The 25,220-nt window shown below is 39.8% G+C and overlaps 1 protein-coding gene across 6 annotated transcripts in view; it reads left to right on the top strand.

Annotated features, from left to right (window-relative positions):
• Positions 1-23,622, top strand: part of ANKIB1 (ankyrin repeat and IBR domain containing 1) — a 168,335-nt gene extending 144,713 nt beyond the window's left edge. For 4 of the 6 annotated variants that reach the window (XM_045003430.1, XM_045003429.1, XM_045003434.1 and 1 more), the window contains 9 exons: positions 4,837-4,971; positions 7,171-7,257; positions 7,354-7,420; positions 8,607-8,752; positions 10,959-11,137; positions 12,813-12,864; positions 17,360-17,471; positions 19,917-20,050; positions 20,398-23,622. In XM_045003430.1, coding sequence (XP_044859365.1) covers positions 4,837-4,971; positions 7,171-7,257; positions 7,354-7,420; positions 8,607-8,752; positions 10,959-11,137; positions 12,813-12,864; positions 17,360-17,471; positions 19,917-20,050; positions 20,398-21,150 — 1,665 coding nt within the window. In that variant the 3' untranslated portion in view covers positions 21,151-23,622. The remainder of the gene's footprint in view (positions 1-4,836; positions 4,972-7,170; positions 7,258-7,353; positions 7,421-8,606; positions 8,753-10,958; positions 11,138-12,812; positions 12,865-17,359; positions 17,472-19,916; positions 20,051-20,397) is intronic. The other 2 variants (XM_045003432.1, XM_045003433.1) reach the window with 2 other exon arrangements.
• The last annotated feature ends 1,598 nt before the right edge of the window (positions 23,623-25,220 follow it).

The following is a 25,220-nucleotide window of genomic DNA, read 5'->3' as shown; positions in this document are numbered from 1 at the left end:
ATGGATAGTGTGACAAAGTTCTTCCTCTAACTTGGGGGGTCCTGCGCTTTCTGGTGGATTTGCTTGCCTCAGAGATTCACGGCAGCCCGCAGTTTTGCCACTGGTTCAAACCTGCCATTCAGTCAGCTAACCTCATCACTGGCCAGCATGGCAGAAAGGGAGGAGAACAATCCCCGCAGTCTCTGTTGTCCCACCTAGTGGGTAGGGGACAGGCCAGAGACCTTACCCTCTGATATGACTCTCAGTCCAAGTCAACGCTTCTTGTGTCAAATAGGGAGTTGGAGGAATGGAGGGAACCTGGGCCCGCCCTCTACTCCAGGTTCCAGCCCAGGACCCTGTGGATCGCAGCTGTCTACAATGTGTCCTGTAACAGCTATGTGACAACTACAACTCCCTGGGCCACTTTCCCCATGACCTCCCACCAACACCTTCTTTGTCCTCACTGCAGGACCTTCTTCCTGATTGCATTTGTATTCCTCAGTCCTCCAGTAGCACATCCTCTTGCTCCGAGCTCCTTACATGCCTCTCCCTAACTGAAGGGAGCTCTTTCTTTTTTTAACCAGGTGCCCTGATTAGCCTACCTGCCTTAATTGATTCTAGTAGCTTCCTATCTTTTTCTTTCTTGCTTGATTGGCTTTCACCATTAAACATAAGTTAATGTCACTACTTCAGTTCTACCAGCATTTGAGGTACTAACTAGGGGCCAGATTCTCCAATCTGCTAAGAATGCTTTGCACTTTGTAAGTAGCACAAAGTGGCTTTAAAATGGCCAGAGATAACTGGTGTTGAATTCCCCCTATATAGGGGAACTCTCCATCAAGAGAAAGCTGATAGAGGCAACTCTGCTACTTCCTGTGCTAGCCTTCCCTCTCCCTTATATAAGAGGAGGGGGAAGGGTTATTCCAGGGCTGGGCTGCGTGGTGGAGTGGAGCTCCCTTATACTTGTTCATCCACTTGTGTAAATGCTCTCATGGACTTTAGGCCTTTGGTGGAAGTTAGAGTAGTTTCCCTGCTGCTCTAATTTCTGCCAGAGTAGTTGCAGTTGAGTATTAGAAAGTCACAACTGGCTCCTTGCTGCTGCCACACTCCATTTTATGTCTACACAGCCCAAAGTGCAGAATTGGGTCCTAAATGTTTTGGACCATGATTTTTGAGAAGTCATTGGTTTTTCACCAAACTGTCTCTTTGTTGGCTGTCATTTATTCCTTATCTACTCTAAATCAGTTGAGGATTATTCTTGCTGTATCCCTCCAGGTCTTCTAGCATTTTTCTTAATATCAGATAGGTGGGAAGCATAAGATTTGTAAAGGACATAATAGGGGAGAGACCTCAGTATTGATGCAAAAAAGGTTATTAATAAAACAATTATAATTTATTATAATTTTAGGTTATTGTATAATTGGCTTCACTGTTACTGAATTTTAGGACACTTATTTTCATACACAAGATGCTTGGAGAATATGATAACTCACATGCTTATGTTTTTGGGTTAATTTTATAATAAAATGCTCAAGCTAATTAAGGAAATTCATAGGAAATGTCTGCATTCCGTCAAACAGTGAGAACAAAGTATCAAAGAGGATGACACCACCTTGCCTGTTAAACTATATTTATTACCTTCATTTGTGTTCACACAGACTCTTGTATGCAGCTTTATAGCTTCTATTTTGTTTTAACATTCTGTACTATTTTCTTTTTACGTTATCCTTTGGAAGATGTATATAAATTTTAGTAATTGGGATTTTGACCTTGTATAGAGTATTTGATAAGTGTCTTTAATTGCAAATTGTGAATGTACAACAAATAGTAGGTTGTAAATCTAGGAACCATTTGCTCAAAAGGCAAGCAACCAAGACGACTCATTTATGGTTAGGAAATGTTTTATGGAAGATATTGGTTACTTCTAACTCATGTTTCTACTCAAAGTTGAAAACCTTTGTTGTCCCTCAAATGCTTAACGTGCTATAAGCTTATTTTGACATGTATATTTGCAAATATTGTATATCTAAATGCGGGCCTTCATATAACAACTGCCTGATGCCATTATATGAAAAGTAAGATATTTTATGTACAAATGTAGCTAAGCCATTAATGCTATAACTGGTTACTAATGTAAGAAGCCATTTGAGTATAGAAAGTATTTATATTAATTGGGAAATCAGTTAGTTATCTGGCAATGTGTAAGCAGCTCCTTATCAAGCTCAGAAAAACAAGAAGAATCTTTCCAAGGATGGTACAAAGAAAAGACAATACTTTGATCATTTACATTTAATTATTCTCTTTAAGAATCTTTTATATTTAAAAAGACTATTTTAAGAGCTCAAAGTTTACATTTAAAAAGGCTATTTTAAGACCTGAAAGTCCTGAAGACTATTTTAAGACCTGACTATTTCAAGAGCTTTTATTTAGGAAATAGGAGTACACCTCTACCCCGATATAACGCTGTCCTTGGGAGCCAAAAAATCTTACCGTGTTATAGGTGAAACTGCATTATATCAAACTTGCTTTGATCCGCCGGAGTGCGCAGCCCTGCCCCCCACTCCTCTCCCGGAGCACTGCTTTACCACATTATATCCACATTCGTGTTATATCGGGTCACGTTATATTGAGGTGGAGGTGTATTTAGATTCATTTGAAACATAATTTCTGCTCCTATTAAACACTGATGGATCTAAAGGGATAGCTCAGAAAATAAATTGATTAAAAGAGAGAGTTAAAACTTTAAATATCAAAAATCAATACACCCATAAAGCTGAAGAATAACAACTCTGCTGCGTATGCAATAGCAGATTGAATATTCACGAGCTGAAGATGGTAGCAGCACAATCCAATAAAGATGTTGAGCCAATGAAAGGTGACAGCAGCTGATATTTAAATCCAGCTATTCCCCTGAAAGAGGTCTGTCTTCCACTTTCAACGAGGCCATGGGAAAAGAAGTGTATACATTTCTCTGAACTGAAACACACTCTCTTATGCTTATACCCTTACCCTTATGTACTGTTACACACACTTGCTCAGTTACACTGTAGCTCTCAGCACTCATCTTAGTTTAGTCACTTCATTTCATCTCTACAAGCAAACAAAAAGCAAAAAGACAGCTAAGAACAATAAAACCACAACACAGCATCAAGAGGAAGCAACCTTCCAACCACCACTGCTTCTGTAACGTCATCACACCATCGAGAATTCAGCATCACTGGTGAGATGGAGTTTGCCAAAGCACTGCCAAGGGATTAGACTTAACTTGTTCTTGTACTAATTTTAATGCAATATTGAAATTCTATTATAATTTAAGTATTAACAACTTTTTGTGTTAAACCCCAGATTGTTTAGACTATGTATTCCTGGAAAGGAGACATACGCAAATATTGATAAATAGAAAGAAGTTGTGGGATTTAATTTAATTTGAATTGAATATTGTTAATCTTATTAATTTGCATGTCTTGACCACTGCTTGAATGGCTTCTTTTAAGTAACCAACTTAAATACCTTCTTTAGTTTCATAGGACTTAGACTGACTTCCATGATTTCAATGGGAGTTAAGCACCTAAATACTTCTGAGCATCTGGGCCTTAAAATCAATCATCTTTCTTATTCATAATGAGATTCACAGATCAAAGACATTGAGTGTCTGCTCTGTGCAGCCCTGGAGACAGACCAGACCTGTCAATTAGAGGCCTGGGATGTGTGGCTCCACCTCTGAGGAACCACCAGTTTTTCATCTGTCTCTTCAGCTTCAGGCAGGCAGACCCATCTCCTCCCTGCTGCAGAGCAAATTTGAAAAAGAGGAGGAAAAACAGGCTTAAAGTCACTGGCTGTCTTGGTCTACTTTTATCAGCACAGGGGGATTCCCTTTCTCTTCAGAGTCACTGGGACTCTTCATGCCCTGCCTCACCCATGCGGAGTTCAGCCTGGTGGAGAAAGCTAAGAAGGCCAGACATTGTGTCTCCTGTACCTCCCCTGGATGGAGATTTGTGCCTGCTAAGCAGAGACTCAGGCGCCTCTCAAGTGCTAAGGCTAGGGTACATTTTTCTATGGCCTCCCTCCTCAAGCAGAAAAGCTCCCAAGAAGCAGCAGCACCTCAGCTACAAAATCGCCCTTGGGACAGGTAGTAGCCCCAAGAATGATGGCTCCTTCCTTCATACACCCACATGTGGCAGGAGTGTAGGTTAAAGTAGAATATCAAAGGGCCAGGGAAGCGCCCCTTCTCCAGCTGCTGGAGCCTATGCTCACAGCCCTGAGTGTTGACCATGAGACAGCTACCCAGCCCCTCCCACAAAGCTGCTGTGGCAGCAGGGAGCTACTGATCGGGATGCAGAGCAAGGAGAGCCTTTAGCCAAACCTCTCCCTCCATTCTGCAGCCTTTTCTATGATTAGCTTATTATCTTTGACAAGTTCAAAACTTTTTCCAAAACCTTTGAGTTAAAAAAAAAAAATCAAACTGACTCTGCCTCACAGTTTCAGTTTTTGACACTGATATTTTTCAACAGAAACATTATGTTGATATAGTCCAATCCAGCTCTACTCAACATCTCATTCTGTGCACCCAGCCCAGACTTAATTTATAGCATGCAAAGCACTCCTGCCCTATGTCTAAGCATCAAACTGTACCTTTATATGGCACCATAAACCTATTACAACATATACAGCAGCTTAGAATACATCTGCTAGGAGCGTCCTTGGGCATTTTCTTTTGACATATAAACATATGTGGGAATGTACTATTCCTGTGAATTCTGTTGCTTCAGTTGTTGTGGTGGAATAGTGATGCAGTACTGGAAATCTGTAACAACGGTTGGATGCAGATATTAGTTTTGTTTTCTTCTTCTTCTGAAGTGCAAATATGACTTTTGCTGGATTTGCCTAGAAGAATGGAAGAAGCACAGCTCTTCTACTGGAGGCTATTACAGGTGCACGCGCTATGAAATTATTCAGCATGTAGAGGAACAGTCCAAGGAAATGACAGTGGAGGTAGGAGATTAAACTGTATTGGCTCCAATAAAATACTTAGGCTGCAATTTTCTGTCTTGCCTAAGATTCTGAATTGGTGTCCCTGAGAAGAATTTATTAAGAGTTTAATTTTCCCCATCCAAGGTCCTCAATGGAACAAAAGTGAATTATAACTCTAAATATCATATTGAGGTAATAGGAGGAAAATACTGTCAGGCTTTTGTTATACTGGGAACAAAGACAACTGGGTTCTCGGTTCTGCTACTAACCCACCATGTGATGTTGGGAAAGTCACTTCATCTCTCTCTACCATGATTACCATTCTGTGCAATCAGTGTAATAGTCCTGTAATTACCCCCTGTGCCTCAGAGAAGTGTCATTTGGTTTAATTGATGTTTGTAATATACTTTGAGGTCCTCTGTTTAAAGGTTGCTCTATAGGCACAAAATCTCAATTCCTCAGTCCTGATGGCTGTATCTGTCAGACTTCTGATATCAAAACATTACCTTTCTGTCTGCCTTAGACTACTCCTAGGGGAATTCTGCACCACTGCATAATCCAGAATTTTGCAAAAATTAATGTGCGTGCAGAATTTCCTTTCCCCCACAGAAATGGGCTGCAGTGCTGCTGGTCACCACTAGGGGCCACTGGACCCGGCAGAGTCCAGTTTGCACATAGAAGTCACTGCTTGGGGAAGGGGGAGGGAACTGGAGCATTTCCCGGAAGCTGCAGTTCCCTACACACTCTAAGGCAGGGGTCCCCAACCCCCGGACCGCGGCCTGTTAGGAACCGGGCTGCGAACCGACCCCTAGCACATCAAGCGGCGTGTCTCCGGCGGGGCGCCTGAGCCCCGCCCCCTCAGAGCCGCATGGTGAGGGGGTGGGGCTGCGAGCTCCGGGCTGAGCTCAGCTGCCTCCGCTCGGCGTGGAGCTCCCAGCCTCGCCCCCTCACCACGCGGCTCTGAGCGGGACGGAGCTCAGGCCCCGCCGGAGGCACGCTGCAGCTGTCGGGCGAGGTGCTGAGGCTCCGGGTGAGGAGGGAGCCGGGGGTAAGAGGCTGGGGCCGGGGGAGTTGGCTAAGGGGCAGGCAGTCCTGGGGACAGTCAGGGCACAGAGAGGGGGCGGAGGTTGGGGGAGCGGTCAGGGGGCAGGGAATGGGGGGGGGTTGGATTGTGGGTGTTCCGGGGGGGGGGGTCTGTCAGGACTCAGCGGGGGTGTGATAGGGGTTGGGGCAGTCAGGGGACAGGGAGCAGGGGTGGGGTCCCAGGGTGGTGGGGGTCTCTGGGGGATGGTGAGGGGACAAGCAGCAGGATGGGTCGGGGATTCTGAGGGGGGCGGGCAGTCGGGGGGCAGGAAGTGGGTGGGGGTCAGATAGGGGGCAGGTCCGCGAAAAAAAAATTTTCGACGAAACCGGTCCCTGGTGCCAAAAAGGTTGGGAACCGCTGCTCTAAGGGAAGGAGACAGCGACATGCAGGAAACTCCACACAAGCCTGGGACCAAGCATCAGGCTGTTTTTCCCTCTGGATCCCTGGGCTCTGGGAAGGAAGGCGGTTGGGGGGGGGCAAGGCTGGACTCTGGGGGCAGGGGGATGGGGTCTGGGCTGGGGGAACTCTGTAGCTGGGGTTTGGGGATGGAGGGAGGCTGGTGTCTGGGCTGGGGGGGGCCTGCGGCTGGGCTCTGGGACCGGAGGGGGCAGGTGTCTAGGCTAAGGGGCCCCTGCAGCTTGGCTCTTGGGGGGCAGGTGTCTGAGCTATGGGCCCCTGCCGCTAGGCTTCAGGTGTATTGGCTGGGGTCTGGCCCCATGGCTGGGTTTGGGGGGGAGGGAGGAGGGGGTGAAACAGGAACTGGGTTGTCGTAGGGGTTTCTTTAACTCTGTACTCCTGGGAGAATTTGTTGTCTGTATGTCTGCATTGTTACAGACAAGCTTGCTGACAGGTATTTTGAAATAAATTACCAAAATAACCGAAACTGGTGTGATTATGTAGTGTTATTTTGACAAATAAAATTGGCAGAATTTTAAAATACTCTGTGCAGAATTTTTAATTTTTTTGGCACAGAATTCCTCCAGGAGTACGTCTTAAACAGTACCCATTACCATGGTATTTGTGTATAATGTCTAATGTTCCCTGCTGAACAGCTGACTATACTTTTGTATTCGCTGATGATTGTAAAATAATATAAGTCTAAATGGATGACTCATGTTTCATTTCTTATTTTCTAGGCTGAAAAGAAACATAGACGATTTCAAGAGCTTGATAGGTTTATGCATTATTACACGAGGTTTAAGAACCATGAGCTTAGCTATCAGGTATGATCCAAACAGTTTCTAGTAAATATTTTCCCCACTTCATCAGTCCGGAAATTAGATGAATTTGTTTAATTTTATGTATGTCCCTTTTTTTAGTTAGAACAGCGCCTTCTAAAAACTGCCAAAGAGAAGATGGAGCAGTTGAGTAGAGCTCTCAGTGGAAGTAAGTAGTGTTTGTTAGTATTTACTGATTTATAATGGTGGTCTGAAGTCAAATATCTCTTTACACTAAAAGAACAATTTTGTTCTTCAGATTTTTTCTTTACTTATATTGATGCCTACAAGAAATGAGATATTTCAGACTGCTACTTCTGTACATTTCAGGCTTTGAACTTTCAGCCTTTGTCAGTCCTCAGTTCATCTGATGTTAACTTGAGTTTGAGTCCTTTGTTGTTAAGGAGATTACAATTCTTTTTCAGTATTTATGTGTAACGGCCCCCCACACCTGATTCCATGTATTTGTTTTGTCCTTTCTCCCACATATTTTAAATAATGTTAATGAAAATTGCTTGAGGAAACAGTGAAGTATGAATTTCAGACTCTTAATGGTATCTTACATTTATGTAGTGACTTATACTCTGAAGGATCCCAAGGTGCATTAGGAACTACAGCCTGTATGCTATATAGGAAGAATCACTTGCTTCTGAAATGCAGTTACCTTTAGGGTGAGGAAGGATTATTTGATTCAACCAGTGCACAGCACAGTACACAACTTGTTACATGTGATCTGTTCTGAATCAGTTTATTTTCTTACTTTGTAGAGAAGTGTACCCATAATAAAGAAATAAAGTCTTGATCCTCCAGTGAGCTCTCTGTGTATGCAGGGGTTGCGCACGAGGAGCTCTTTGCAGGATCATGGGCGTAAGTTTGTATTGAAACTGTATGAAGATGACCTGCTGTGTCACCACCTGCAAGAGTGGAAATTCAGACCTGGTCAGGTCGTCACTGCTGGCAGTTTTACCCAGCTGGCCCAAGTGAGCAATCTTATCTGTCCTTCTGGATAGGCCTTTTATGGATAGGGCCCATTACATGGTGTAATTTTCTCATTCTGAAATGTTAGTGTGAATAAAAAGTAGTAAAAGCTTCTATTAGGAAGTAGAATAAGCATATGAGACTCTAAATACACAGAAGGAATAGATCACTTGAGTCAGAGAGAAGCTAGTGATACATAGTTACTTTTTTTTACCATAACCACACCTACCCATTTACAGTATGGGTGGATTTTATTTGGAAAATATTTCTGATCTTACATTAACACACACTTGTACTTCTTTTTGGGGGAAACTCTCATAATAAAAATACTAAGGTCAGCAGGAAAATGTTTTTACAATTCTTGTGTTACTGTACAGCTGAAGGAGGCTGTCCTGATACCACTTTCATTGAAGACGCAGTACAAGAGCTCTTAAAAACTCGCCGCATTCTCAAGTGTTCTTATCCATATGGATTCTTTTTGGAACCTAAAAGCACAAAGAAAGAAATATTTGAACTTATGCAGGTAAAATAAGTGTGTTTTGCTTTTTGTGACATAACTAATTTTTCTTGTAATATTAGTTATCCATATTGCATGTTTTCTGACTATATAAAATTCTTAAACTTAGTTCAAAATGACAAAGACATGGAAAGAACGGTGTATAATGAACTGTTTATTTTGCTGTAGCATTAAACTCATCGTTGGGTCTATATGATTTTGAATTCTGTCTTTAAAGGTTTTAAGGCTACAACCAAATTAGGGGGACGGGAGTGAAGAATACTTTTGGCAGGATTGTTTAGTGTATAATGCAATATATTTTATTTCAGCTTTAAAGACAGATTCTTAATGGAAAAAAATACACTTGTAATTCTGCTTTTCTGAAAATATATGAACAGGATTCTCATTCCTGGATTAGGCTGAGACCAGCAGATCTCCCTCAGTTCTTAAATAATTTTGATTCTAAGGGCACTGGCTTTGGGTATAGTGCAAGCCCAAACCCTGTACTGACCATCAACTCTCCTTTTTCTACCGTGTGTAGATAATGCCCTCTAAATGATCTAGTCAGTCCCTTCGTTTGCACAGGAAGTGAAACTCCCTAGGATAAGCCAATACAAAATGATGAACCATGACCAAAAATATGCCCCAAAGAAAAAAGAATCAAGGCATAAACATTAACTAAGATATCTCCCCACAGAGTTTGGGAATTATGTGGTGAATGAAAATTATGTCAGAATGATGATTTTCTCAACAGACAGCCCCTTTGTTGATGACCATCAAGGAGGAACTGACTGGAATCAGAGGGCAGTGTTGATTACACCCAGCAGGGGATGGCATGCAATGGCACTAGAAGGCTTGACTCGCTATACCTCACAACTTCATTTATTTATATGTATTTCCATAGCACTTAAGAGCCCTAGTTAAGGATCAGGACCCATTATGCTAGACACTGTACAAACACAGAACCTGCTCCAAAGAACTTACAATTTAAGAATAAGACGGGATGGATAAAGACACATGGGGAGTACAAGGAAACAATGAGACAGTATTGGTCAGCATGATAGGCATTGTCTTAGCACACCTCTGCCCTCAGTGGTAAAAATTCTTTGAGGGCTGAGGGAGTTCCATCAGTTTCTTGTTAAGGAGCTAACACCCAGGATGGTATCTTTTGAGAAATTGAATTATTCAGTACAGTCACTTAATGTCATCCTGGTTAATGTTGTTTCATTGTTACGTTGCTAATCAAATAGAGAACATGCTCGTTTAAAGTTGTGCAATGCTCCCTTATAATGTTGTTTGGCAGCCACCTGGTTTGTCCACTGCTTGCAGAAAAAAGCATCCTGTTGGAGCTAGCTGGTGGGGGCTTGGAACCAGGGTGGACCATCAGCTCCCTGCTCCCATAAGTTCCCTGTGCGGCAGCCACCCAGCAGGCTATCCATTGCCAGCAGTTCAGCTGTCCCTCCCCCCACTGCCGTGTGCTGCTCCTGCCCTCTGCCTGGGAGCTGCTCCCAGGAGCCCCCTGCTTGCTGTGTGGGAGGGGTGGGAGGATGCTAATGTCAGGTTGCCTCCCTCCTCTGCCCCCCCACTCCTTTACCCCATCTCCACTGAACAGAGCAGGGGACAGGGCTTAAGACGGAGGGAGCTTGCTGGCAGCAGCTGCTGTCTCAACTTGCTGATCTACTTAAAAAGGCAGTGTACTTAGAATAAGGTTAGTGTACTTAAAGGGGCAATGCACGTGTCTCTGTCTCTCTCTCACACACATCGTGTCTCTCTCTGCCATGCTGTCTCCCCTTCCTCCATTCGTGCTGCCTTGTATAGTGTGAGGCTACATTAACAACAATGGGTTAACCCTTGAGGGCTCAGCCGAGTGCTAGTTCATCATTTAGCAGTAAGGCATTCCCTGGGAAATATTCCACCCTCTGACTTCACCACCTCAACCAAGCTTCACAGTCATCATTGCTGTGTACAGTATTAAATTGTTTAAAACTGTGTGTGGGGGGGGGGGGGGGTCTTTTGTCTGGAGAAAATTTTTTTCCTGGAACCCTCCCCCCCTCCCCCTTGGATTCACTTAACATTGTTTCGCTTAAAGCAGCATTTTTCAGGAACATAACTACAATGTTAAGTGAGGAGTTATTGTATAGGATGTTTACAGTGCAATTATGCCAGTTGTTCATTTAACGGTTTTATTTTGTTGTAACATTACACGGTACACTTTGTTTATTTTCTGTTGCAGACAGACTTAGAAATGGTCACGGAAGACCTTGCTCAGAAAGTAAATAGGCCTTATCTTCGTACTCCTCGACACAAAATAATCCGTGCAGCATGTCTAGTGCAGCAGAAGAGGCAAGAGTTTTTGGCCTCTGTGGCCCGTGGAGTTGCCCCTGCAGACTCACCAGAAGCTCCAAAACGCAGGTAATTTAGGCATAAAAAGAGAGTGCAAACCAGAAAAGTTCAGGTTATAGCTACCAAGCTCTGTGAACCCACCCCTCAAACTAGTGCTTGCTTTGACATACACATCAAGGCAAAATAGAGCTGACAGAATTTTGTAGTTGTTGGTCACTGGCTCAACCAACCCTTCCTTCATTTGATTCACGGGGGGGAGCCACTGCCGTTCGTGTGACTCAGGCGTGGGTCCCAGCGGCAGTCCTCGGGCGGGTTCGCTTGAAGTTGCCACGAGCAAGTGAGGATTTTGATGTAGGCAGACAATGCCCATTGATTCGCTTTGCCTAGTTAAATGGGGAAGGTTTGAGCATTGGCCTGCTAAACCCAGGGTTGTGAGTTCAATCCTTGAGGGGGCCATTTAGGGATCTGGGGCAAAAATCTGTCTGGGGATTGGTCCTGCTTTGAGCAGAGGGTTGGACTAGATGACCCCCTGAGGTCCCTTCCAACCCTGATTTTCTATGTGAAATTATATCCTTTCACTTTTAACTTCAGATTGTGAAACTCCATCAAACTGCCACATGTCTCTCATTTTCATTTTGGAACTGAAAATGAGGAATCTTGGCTGACTTTAAAATTTGTAATGAAACCCAAAACCAGGCAGGATTTTCACCAGTTTGGGGGTTTTTTTGGCCAACTCTTTCCACACAGCTGCAGTTGCAATATCAGCACAGGAGATAGAGCCCATACTGTGGTAGGAATCCTCCCCTGGAGTTTAGGAAGCTGCAGAGACTGACTAGATGTATGGGAAGTCATTGATTTCCTCCTTTAGCTAGAAAGCCAAATAATCTCATTCAGTCCTATATTTTTGATTAGATTGGCGTTTTCATTTCATTCTTATGGCACCTTGTGGATGTCAACTCAATTTGCTGTATACACATTGCTGTCCAGTCAGCTGACAAGTGAAAGGTGTTAAACTGAAGACAGCTTGTTAACAGAATAAGGAGCTTAGTAGAGTAATATGATTGATCAAACTGATTCAGAGAAGCAATATTTTTGCTGCTCAGTGTTTTGTTTAGATTACACTTTAATTGTTAGAAGTTACTGGTAGGTTTGGTGTGTGTATACTATTTTATCCCCACATTTCTCTTTTCTTCTAGTGAAAGGATGTAAACCTAAAAATCATTCTCTTGTAGTTTTTTCTGTTTTTTTTAAATTACATTAAGATATGCCAAGTTGTAAATTACAATAATAGTTAATAAGTATAATTATAACATATACTCACCCACTCAGTTGTTCTACCCTCCAAGCCATTGTGACAGTGAAGCATAATTTGGGTGTAATGATTCTAGCTCAGTTTAGTCAGTGTACTAAATATGAATTTTTATAGTATAATTCACACACAGTTTTGTGATGTGTTAATAGCTAGCTGAGTACTTGTGACCTCATTTCACGCCCTGTACTTCAAAATAGCCACTTACATACTTGGCACTCACCAAACACTATTTAAATAATTGCTGAGAATTTTCAAAATCCAGAATTTTAAATAATTTAATTATCCAGTCTTCTGAAGCTTTTTTATAAATGTATGTTGTTAACCAGATGAAGAGTTCACCTCAAAGATGGTTTACAATTGTATACTGGGGAAGCCATTGTTTGTACTTTATTCTGCTAATAAGTTACATGATTTATCTGATTTAATTTGTAGCTTTGCTGGTGGAACATGGGATTGGGAATATTTAGGATTTGCATCCCCTGAGGTAAACTATTTTTTTAAAAATTTTTAATGTCGCTATGCATATTATAGGAATCAGGGTGTAATTCTGTTTTGCATGGAAAGATTCCAGATTTTGTTTCAAATTGTTTTAAGGTTTGCAAGGTTGGGTTTAAGCTTTCCATTTTCTTTGCTTCACAATAGAAGGAAATATATGCATGGGTAATTGGGCAGTACTTAAACAATGAGTCTTACGAAAAGACAGTTCTTAAGGATGGCGTCAGACCAACTCTTTGCATTGTATTTTTTCCAATCTCAGAGCAAGGCAAAAATCTATGAACAAAACATGCCTGCATTTGTGGCAATATTTTTATAATAAATATTCAAAAATCTGTATAATTAAAAATATACTTTTGAATGCAATGCCAGTCCAACAGGATTTGACAGAGAACCTAAATGAAATGGCATGCTATCTTCCATTCTTTACTGTATTAAAAATTCAACAAAAAAAGATTTAAAATTAAATTTTCTGTTTACATTTTAAACAAATATTATTCTGAATGTAAAAGTAGTATTAAAGAGCAAGGAAACTAGATAATTTCTGATACAATTAGTCTGTCAAGCAATTAAAAAAACGTATTGTGATTAATCACACTGTTAAAGAATACAATTTATTTAAATATTTTTGGATGTTTTCTACATTTTCAGTTACCACACAGAATACAAAGTGTACAGTGCTCTCTTTATATTATTATTTTTATTGCAAATATTTGCACGGTAAAAAAACAAAATAAATAGTTTTTTCAATTCACCTAATACAAATAACATAATACAATCTCTTTATCACGAAAGTTGAACGTACAAATGTAGAATTAGGTACAGAAAATAACTGCACTCAAAAATAAAACAATGTAAAATTTTAGAGCCTGCATGTCCACTTCGTCCTACGTCTTGTTCAGCCAATGGCTCAGACAGACAAGTTTGTTTACATTTGCAGGAGATAATGCTGCCTGCTTCTTGTTTACAATATTACCTGAAAGTGACAATAGGTGTTTGCATGGCACAGTTGTAGCTGGCATTGCAAGATATTTACGTGCCAGATGTTCTAAAGATTCCTATGCCCCTACATGCTTCAACTACCCTTCCAGAGGACATGCGTCCATGCCGATGATGGGTTCTGCTCAATAACAATCCAAAGCAGTGCAGAGCGATGTATATTCATTGTAATCATCTGAGTCAGCAATATCAGCATGGAAGCATGTCCTTTGGAATGGTGGCTGAAGCATGAAGGGGCATATGAATGTTAGCTTATCTGGCATGTAAATTCCTTGCAGTGCCGGCTACAAAAGTGCCATGTAAATGCTGTTCTCACTTTCAGGTGACATTGTAAATAAGAAACAGGCAGCATTGTCTCCTGTAAATGTAAACAAACTTGTTTGTCTTAGCGATTGGCTGAACAAGAAGTAGGACTGAGTGGATTTGTAGGCTCTAAAGTTTTACATTGTTTTGTTTTTTTGAGTGCAGTTATGTAACAACAAAAAAATCTACATTTGTAAGTTGCACTTTCATGCTAAAGATATTGCATTATGGTACTTGTATGAGGTGAACTGAAAAACAGTATTTTTTTGTTTTATCATTTTTACAGTGCAAATATTTGTCATAAAAATAATATAAAGTGAGCACTGCACACTTTGTGTTCTGCGTTGTAATTGAAATCAATATATTTAAAAATGTAGAAAAACATCCAAAATACTTAATAAATTTTGATTAGTATTCTATTGTTTAACAATGTAATTTAAAAGTGCAATTAATCATGATTAATTTTTTTGAGTTAATTGCACGAGTTAACTGCGATTAATCGACAGCCCTAGATACAATATTATGTTAGTCGTGTCATAAATAATACAATTTATTCTGCAGGATGGACTACTGCTGACAGGATTAGAAAAAGCAAAATACAATTTTTTAAAGCAATATTTCACCATTTATACATGGTGGAAGAACATTTATGTGATTGTCAAACAACTGCACTGCATATAATATGTGCATTTTCCTTTCAAGTTTTCCTTTCTCTCCTTAACTTGAATTAAATATTTCGGGGGTTTTAAATCAAAGCATGAGGTTAAAGGAGAAATCTCACTTCTGCATTTTTTTTTAAGAGACAGTCACTCTCAGACACACTGGAAAAATACCATGTCTTATAAAACTCCATTTTCTATATATTTCCTTTCCTATTGTTGCTGGTTAGCAATATGCTATTAGAAAAAACAGCTTGCTTCTTACAGGGTAATCAGTTTTGTTTCTCCTGTCCAATTCCTTCAGTTCTTCCTTTGTTCCTAAATAATTCAGTGTTTTGTGAAACTGAATGCTATATGTGATGTTACAACAGCCCAGGAGGAACAGGGTAGGAGAAAAGGCAGATTAGAAAAGGGAAAGCCTCTGTTAAACAATAAGTAACATGGCAGTCATGTTTAGATGGCTGTTGATTAGCAGTTATAATTTACCCAAATATGGCACTGTCTGATTTAAATTGTATCCTTTGTACCTTAGCTGCCAAAGATACTTGCAACCACCAAAATAATTGAGTCCTGTTTGTATGTTTTCCATTAAATTCACTAGACAAACCTTTTTAGCATAATTATGTATTTTTACTGCTAGCAAAGTAAAATATTTGTGTATACCAGATCTTGTTACCATAAAATTCTACCCACAATAGAGGAAAATTTGAATCTTTTCAGTAAAAAGTACTATATTTAGGCCAGTATATGAAAATTCTACTTTTCAGTGCAATAAAATTAAAATCTGTAGTACTAAAATATATAAAATCTTTCTAAGTAATCAGAAACAAAATTACATCTGTATGAGTGGAGATATGTCTGATGCACAAATATATTAAAGAAACAACAATTATCATTAAAAAGGCCATGAGTAAAATCTGTGACCTTATTGCAACCGTAGAGAAAATTATTTTTCATGTAATATCTGCAATGACTTTCAAATCTTAATACTTTATGGAGTCATTTCTGATCATTCACACTCTCCATTATATATGTGTGTGTATTTATAAATAAATATGGAACTCTTTACCTGAGGAATAGGTGTATATGGTGTAAAGAATACTAAGTCAATTGTTAGGCGTCAAGATTTGGTAATTAAGGTCCTGATCCTGCACTTGAATCAGTGCAACTTCACACAGAAGCAAGAGTTTACCAGTATTGATCTTACTGTGGTGAAAGTGCTTATGGCTTGCATTTGTTAATGTGTAAGCACCCGGGATAAAACTCTCCATAGAAGAGGCCATGCATAACTGTCTGGGCTGTTGGTTCTAAGTTTCTTTTATGTTGCAGAGCAGTTGTACAAAGGGAGCCTTAATGATTAGGCTACCTTTTCCAAGCCACACAGTACAAGAGAAGCTTTGGAATAGGGGTTTCTCAGGTGTAAAGTGCAAGGGCTGCGGGAGGAAATATGTATAGTGTGTGTTTAACTAGTTAGATTTGTTTGAGATTGGTGTGAATCCTAGAGAGAGACAGAAGCTGGAGACAGCAGCTTTTTGGGGCAGGACTGTGATGCCTTACCTGCAGTTTCTGATAAAGGGAGTTAACACCTAAGTGCAGTTTTTTGCCACCTCTGTTCAAGTAAAACAAAATTTGTGTACATTTTGTAAATAAATAAATCACATTAAGAAACATTTGCAGTCCCTATTCTGATGCCCACACCCAACCTGGCTTGTCAAAAACTGTTAAATAAGTAGGTACGATGGCCTGCATCTTTTTATCACTGTGCAGTGGATAAAATGCACCCCATTTAGAACATAAGAACGACCATACTGGGTCAGACCAAAGGTCCATCTAGCCCAATATTCTGTCTTCCGACAGTGGCCAATACCAGGTGCCCTAGAGGGAATGAACAGAACAGGTGGTAATCAAGTGATCCATTCCCTGATGCTCATTCCCAACTTCTGGCAAACAGAGGCTAGGGGCACCAGAGGGGCACAGACCAGCCACTTTGTACCACAGATTTGTTTTAGCCCTGCAAATATAGGCCTCAAGTCAGTAAAGCACTTTAAGCACATGCATAACTTTACTATTCCTGGAAAACAGGCACAAATTTAAGTGTTTTGCTGGATCAGGGACCTTAGAAGGTAGCTCCTTAATGTCTAATGTTAAACAAAAAAGGAGAGAAGACTCATATTTAATCAGTTGTATTTCTAAAAATAATTAAAATTTAGTATTAAAACTTGTAAACAAAATTAACAGTACTTGGAACTATTTTAAAATGGAGATTGCAAGTATTCAGATATCTGCAACTAATAGGCTTCTTTGCTAGTTAATAATTTTGTTCATTTAGGATTACCTGCTGTCCTTTTTTTTTCCCCCTTTAATTTCTTGCATGACAATCTGCAATTTATTTTTCTGGGAACAGGTGATTTTATAATAAATGTATAAAATCACACATTTTTCTTAATAGAAAATGTACTGTTGGTTATGGCAGTAAATATTATTGCATGTTCCCCTGTATTTTGTAACCTTTGATTTATGCAGGAATATGCTGAATTTCAGTATCGGAGGAGGCATAGACAGCGTCGACGTGGAGACATGCACAGTCTGCTCAGTAATACTCCAGACCCCGAAGACCCTAGTGAGAGCACATTAGGTATGTTCTTTGTTTGGAGTAAAAAAGGAAAAATAAATGTATCTCAAATTGTTAGTAGAGTCCACTGTGATCCTTAGTTTATAGATAGATCAATTAAAAGAAGATTGTGGTCTCAGTGCTGCACTTGCTTAACTTTACACGTGAGTTGACTTCAATGTGACTACTCCTGTACAGTTGAACATATCCATGAATCTTTGCAGCCTTAGACTATCCACCCTTACTTTGAGGAAACTTATTTTTCTGTCTCTGAAGAAATTTTCAGCAGTAAATACATCAGGTGAGACTCATCCCCATACCAAGCTCCTTTATGTCCGATAAAAGGGCCAGAGAGACACAGAAAGGTTCTAAAACCCCTGTATCCACCTGTCCCAACATAATATAAATTCACTGTTTTTTGTCCAATGAGATATCCAGGAGAAACACGAAGGGATAAAAGTGTGGATTAAAATAATTCCAAGACTGCAGTTTAAAATAACAGATGCAAAATTGCCATCCATTTTGGCTTTTTACAAGGTAATTTGTTTTTTATGCCATCAAGTTAGTTGTGATAAGGGACAACCTGTTGGGATCTCACTTTTATTTCATTCTAAATTTTCAAGTGAAAATGGTAAATCCTATTACAGTAACTCCTCGCTTAATGTGGTAGTTATGTTCCTGAAAAATGCAACTTTAAGCGAAATGATGTTAAGCGAATCCAATTTCCCCATAAGAATTAATGTAAATGGGGGGGGTTAGGTTCCAGGGAAATTTTTTTTCACCAAAAAACTATATATTATATAGATATACACACAGTATATGTTTTAAACAAACAGCTGTGATGATTGTGAAGCTTGGTTGAGGTGGTGAAGTTATAGGGTGGAAGAGGGAGGGATATTTCCCAGGGAATGCCTTGTTGCTAAATGATGAACTAGCACTGGGCTGAGCCCTCAAGGGTTAACATGTTGTTAATGTAGCCTCTCACACAAGGCAGCATGAACACGAGGGAGGGGAGACAGCATAGCAGACAGAGACAGACACACACCTTGTGTGTGGGAGAGAGAGAGAGATGCACACTGCCCCTTTAAGTAAGCTGACCCACTCTTAAGTGCACTGGCTTTTTAAGTGGATCAGGAAGTTGCAACAGCAGCTGCTGCCCCAAGCGCTCTCTGTCTCTCTCCCTCCGTCCCCTCCCTGCTCTATATGGAGAAGGAGTAAGCGGGGTGCAGGGGGAAGGGGGACACCCTGACATTAGCCACCTCCCTTCTCCCCCGCATAGCAAGCCGGAGTCTCTGGGGGCAGCTCCAAGGCAGAGGGCAGGAGCAGCACATTGTAGTGGGGGGAGGGACAGCTGAACTGCTGATTGATAGCCTGATAGGGGGCTGCCCGTCCACCCTGGTTACAAGCCCCCACCAGCTAGCTGCAACGGGCTGCTCTTCCTGCAAGCAGTGGACAAAGCAGGTGGCTGCCAAACAACATTAGAAGGGAGCATTGCACAACTTTACCGAGCATGTTCCCTAATTGATCAGCAACATAACAATGAAACAATCTTAACCGGGATGACTTTAAGTGAGGAGTTAATTCAAAAGACTGGTATTTCCCTTTACTACAGAATGAGTTTTTTCTGATACCACTGATTTCATTATTAGAAATTTTTTTCAAGACCAGGAATGTCACTTGGATTCACAGTGGAAGCAATAGCAACATTACTCTTAGAAATGCTGACACATCACAGGAAAAAGAAATGTGAGCAAGATTCTCAGTTTGCAGCTGAGCTATGGTTTGCACATGAATATCTGTGACCCGCATATTTTTGCCCCTGTCTTAAATTAGAACATCTTCATGACTGCTCTAAATTACACTCAATTGCTACAACGTACTAGGGGCCACTCCGCAGCTAAGAATAGAGGAAGAGAACTGCTAACATGGATTTTGACAAATGGGAAGGAGGCAGACAAGCACAAAGGGCCAAATCCAGGTTCCTGCATTAGGGGCTGAGAGGGAGTAAAGAGTAAATTAGTCCCATCCTCTGCAGCCATGGAGACTCCCAAAGCAATGTAACTGGTACTGTTCACTGTACATGAGTTGGGGCTGGATGGGGGGGTGAGGCGGGGGCTAATGCGTGCTTGCACAGAGCAAGGCTAGAAGAACCATTTGCTACAAGGCTCCTCTTGTCTCTTCCCCCGCTTCCTTCCAAAACCAGCAGAGATTCATTGGTGCCATGGGCGCAGCTGTGCAAGCATCCTAAGGAGGGGATGGGGAAGCAGTCCTTTCCTCTAGCACACAGCCAGTTGTTTGGGCTGTGCTCTGTATTCCAGGATTTGGGCCAAAATGAAGACGAGAGCAAGATCATACACTTGAAGCCAAATAAATAAGAATGGCAGGAGGTTCTGCTGATTAAAAATGGGATTAAATTGAGAGAGGTTTCGTGTTGATACTTAAATGTTTTTGTTTAAATTATTCTAACAGATACTCAAGAGGGTGGTAGCAGTAGAAGACACGGTACCTCCATGGTGAGTTCAGCTTCTATGAGTATTCTGCACAGCTCTTCACTTCATGACTATACCCCTGTCAGTCGCTCTGAAAACCAGGATTCTCTTCAGGTATCTTCCCTAGTCTCCTGTCCATTTGCTTTGCTTTGCTTCCCTTCCTATATTTTTCTTTATCATATTTTCCTGCATCCTACATTTGTTACATGACTATTTATGGTCATGAGAGGGGTGGAATCTAGGATAAGAAAATATGAATTTATGAACTATTATTAAGCTACTGTAAATGTATCATCATCACCAAGGATAAATCAACTTTTAGAATTAATTTTAAAACTTTACTGGAATACATTTTTCAGACATTTTAAACAAAATGCAACAATATACATTAATTTTGAATGCAAAACTTGATAAAGGCAAACATTATTTAATTTTGAAAGTGATCTTGTGTATCTCCATAGGCTCTTAGTTCTTTGGATGAAGATGACCCAAACATCTTGCTTGCTATTCAATTATCATTGCAAGAATCTGGCCTGGCTATTGATGAAGAAACTAGAGACTTCCTTAATAATGAGGCATCATTAGGAGCAATAGGTACATCTTTGCCTACAAGGTTGGACTCAGTTCCTGTAAATATAGATAACCCTAGGGCTGCTTTGAGCAGCTCTGAGTTGTTAGAACTTGGTGATAGTTTGATGAGACTAGGGGCAGGCAATGATCCATTTTCAGCTGATCGCCTTAGTTCACACCCTTTCAGTGATACAAGAAGTGGATTATACTCAACATCTAGTGATGCTGATTCAAGTAGCCAGGATCCCAACATTAATGAAAATCTGCTTGGAAATATCATGGCCTGGTTCCATGACATGAACCCTCAGAGTATCGCACTCATTCCTTCAGCAAGTACAGAAACTGATGAGGATTCACAGCAACATAGTATTGATGATGGGTCAGGAGGACAAGCAAATCTTATAGAGGTAGGACTGGAGCCTCAGGAAGAGCATGCACTTTTTGAGGATGCCATCAGAAATGAAGGCAGAGGAACTCAAACAGAAGCAAGTATTTCTGAAGAAAACATCATTCCAGGGGAAAGGCTGCCACAAAGTGGTGACTGTACCGGGGATGCTATTAGCAATGTGGATACTTCAGAAGATGTTTCAAGTCAAACTCCTCAGACCTCAAATGAATGGATTGAGCATGTACATTTGGTATGAACACAAACTAGTTTTTGAGCTTAAATGGATGGTAGTTACAGATGGTACAGGATGTGGAGTAAGCATTATGGGGACTTTGATCCACATACTTACAGCTCAATTGTAAACCACTGACATAATGATGGAATACATAGGTGTTCCCTTGAATTGAAGTTCTTTAGACTAATAATATGAACCTTTCAAGGAATATCCTTTGCATTTAATTAGGTAGTGTTTGCCTTTTTTGCTCTGAAGGAAGAGGAATAAGTAGGTTGTACTCCACATTCCTAATACATTGCAGCATCTGTTTAGCCTTACGTTGGTGATCCTTAATTTGAAAGTATGGATTAAAGGCTTACACTGATTATTTTCGTTATTTAGCCTCAAATAGTTTTTTCCATTTTTAGAACTCAATCTTTCAGCAAAATAACAACATTTAGCAGTTCATTTACATTTTGTTTTTGCTTTTCCATAACTTTTTCCTTATTTATCTTTCATTTTTTACTAGAGTGAATTGAGGTATTTAATGCTTCTCTTTAGTGCTGCTCTAGGAACAAGGAAATGGATATTCTTTTAATATTAAAATCAAATATTTTTTTCCATGTCTATTTACAGTCCAAACATGCCAAACTGTGAATAGCTAATTAACTTTAACCCAATACAACAGGTGCACAGTGTGCCTGTATCAAAGTAATCCCCATGATTCTTAGCAGTGAACCACTGGATAGCATTTCTTCTCTAAATTAAATGGCATTTATTGCCATGGTGACTGCATTTAATTAAATGTAGCCTGTACCTTAAGTTAATTAAACCTAATGCTGCTGTTAAACAGTTGTTTTAAATATTAAAATACAGTTTATTAGCAACAGCTATGCTGTATTTGAGACACTTTAATGGAAGTGCAATCATAGTTCTTTTTCATAATTTTACAATGCATTTTATGCACTAATGGTGCAATTAATTTCAATGGTAACATTTTATAAAATATAGAAATATGAAATTTTCATATTATTGCCAGTCCCACAATTATTAAAGTTCAATAATCCATTCTGTGCAACATGTTACCGTGCCTTTGCCGTAACCCAAATGGATAGTTGCCACAGTTAAATAAGTAATTCAGATTCAGTGTCTGTTCTGGAGTAACTATGCTATTAATTGAAAAGACCTCCATAAAACCACCCATGGCCTTGCCTTTACAGTAAACAATGACTAAATGTTCAGTCAGTGTTTTTCCATAAATAACAAACACTGCTAGATATTTGTTCAATTGCACAATATTCACTTGCTGTGTGATTACTGTTTAGTAGAAAAATGAAACAAAAAAAAGACCCTTTCTAGTTGTTGTACTGTGAAGAAAATATTGATTTTAGATTTGCTTAAAAGCATCAAAATTACAGTTAGTGGAAGTGAGATACAATGGTACAGTATGTAATTACAACTAGAGTAAATTGTTGAAAGTGCTGTTTTACTTGCATATAGTCAAAACCTGTCATAATATAAGGAAAATCAATACACAACACTCCATTGTAAGATTTGCTTGACTGTTGATATAAAAGTTTTTCACTACCGAGCCTGTATAGGCAAGTATGATGGCAAACAAAGATGCATATATATATAGATAGATAGAAATATAGAGAGATTACTGTGAGTGTTTTGGTAAATATTTCATTCAAATCCTACTTCTGGAACTTTGTAGTCACAAGGTCCATATTAGTAAGGAGTTATATATGAATATTTTATCTCCAGCTGCCACACAAAAATCGTTCTCTCTCTAGCAATGTCTTTAGAGAGAATGGTTTGAGGCTGTTACTATGCTCTATAATTCCATTACATTTTCTAACTTTGCCTCTAGGTGCCCCATTCTCAAAAACATGGTTGAACCCTTTGTCATCTTTGGAAAATACCTATTTTAAAATGTTCTATGCTATAAAATACTATAATCTAAAATAGTTCTTTAAAGACTGTCATCATGAATTGGTCCAAAACTTAAAAATGTTTGACTCACATAGCGTCCTTGAATTGTAATTTCTGAATAGAAAGATTCTCACAGATTGTGTATTGCATTGAGATGTGTCTTGTAAAGCTACAGTAAGAAATGTAAGAGTGCTCTGTGAAGATAGTGAAGTTTGTGGGTTCTGGTTTTTCTGTACTTTGTTTAGGTTGTGCAGTATATCCACTGTTTCTGTGTTACTCTATTCCGAGCATGAAAATGAGCATATTAAATTTGTATTTTCTTAGTACTTATTTTAAAAATCACCAGTCATTCACTTTACAATTCAGAAATAAAGTTTGGCAAGCCTATTTTGTAAACCTATTAATTTTATAATGTAAAAAAATTACTCTAACCTTGAATTGTTGTTTGCACTTTCATAGTCTATACTTGATACATTCCCACTTTATATACAGTAGGATACTACAACGATGTAGATGTTTGGCCAAAAGAATGCTGTTAATATGTAAAATTCTTTGATTAAACATTTATTACTTAAACTATTTCCCTTCTGTCTCATTACAACTTCGACTTTATTTTGGCAAATTCCTAAGATTGATTTGATTAATTTGGTTCTTAGACTATGAATATTTTATCCTACACTGTGGATGGGAGTTGCAGACCATATAAAGTCAGGCATTTCTTGATGCTTTTAAAAAAAAAAAACCGATGACAGTATAATGTATCTAACTGAGGTGACCATATTTTATTAGGCGTAAAATTTAAGAGGGAAAAAAACATCCAAAATGCACTTAATTTTTTGTTTAGTCACTAGGGGTCAGATTACTCAAGATCTTCCATCACACTGAGTAGTGTTGCAAACCACAACTTGTGCTACTAAAGTCCATGGAACTACTTATGGAGTAAAGGTATCACAATCTGGGAACAACTCTGAACATAGGGGCATATGAAGGCAGAACACAGTAGAACCTCCGAGTTACAAACACCTCTGGAATAGAGGTTGTTTGTAACTCTGAACAAAACGCTATGGTGGTGGTTTCAAAAGTTTACAACTGAACATTGACTTAATACAACTTTGAAACATTACTATGCAGAAGAAAAATGCTGCTTTCCCTTTTTTGAATAGTTTACATTTAACACAATACTGTACTGTATTTGCTTTTTTGTCTCTGTTGCTGCCTGATTGTGTACTTACAGTTCCAAATGAGGTACGTGGTTGGTCAATTCATAACTCTGAAGTTCTGCAGCATAAAGTGTAGATATTGTACTATCTCTATAAGAGAAAAGCTGCATCTGCAGTGACCCTGCTGATTTTTGTACCTGAGCTCCCAAATTCCACCACCTAAGGAACACATCCAACCCCTAATAGGGTTCCAAAAGATTAAACTTCTAGCCAGACCCTTTGTGTGAGAAGTTAAATAGGAGTATACATATTCTGTTATTACCAAGTATCTTCCTCCAACTGGTATGCAGTATCAGCTTTTATTCTGAATGTACTATAATAAAAATACTTGGAGTCTTAAACTGGATACTAGAATTTGCTCTTAAAATACTGGGCCTTGGGCAGCTGGAGAAGACAGATTTGAGCTTCCCTAGCCATCACAAACTGATAATAGCTATTAAAATTAAGAAAAAATATCTTGAGGGTCTTTTTAAATAACAAGCATGCAGAGTTGTTGGCAACCCATTATGGTAAGCTCGATTTTTTGCTTAATTAAGTCTTCTCATGATGGCCTCTTCCTCCACACTAGGTTTCCTACTACTGTGACCTCAGGTGGTGGCAAGGGTGGAAGACTTAGGGTACACATGATGCAGGTAGCCAGGGTTTTTTTTACCATGTTGTCAAGAGCTCTTATCAGAGCTAAACAGTAGTAAAAACACCAGCTACTAACCTGTCTAGATTAGGGCGCCAGCATTGCACTCAGACAGTGGTGGAAAACTTTAAGGATAAAGGTCCAGATCTTCAAAGGTAGTTAGGTACCTAATTCCCATTCCAGTCATGAAGGATCTGGGCCTAAGAGGCTAGTGGAGATGCATCCCTGAGATATTTCACTGCCCCAATACCTTCAGCTTCAGAACAGTGGACGGGTTATTATTGAAAGAAGGGGGCAGGATCTGATTTACTTGCTGCACATGTCAT

Source organism: Mauremys mutica, chromosome 2, assembly GCF_020497125.1.
Source record: "Mauremys mutica isolate MM-2020 ecotype Southern chromosome 2, ASM2049712v1, whole genome shotgun sequence".
In the NCBI taxonomy this organism is placed as follows: domain Eukaryota; kingdom Metazoa; phylum Chordata; order Testudines; family Geoemydidae; genus Mauremys; species Mauremys mutica.
The sequence above is the reverse complement of the archived record's forward strand: the minus strand, read 5'-3'. Positions and strand labels throughout refer to the sequence as shown.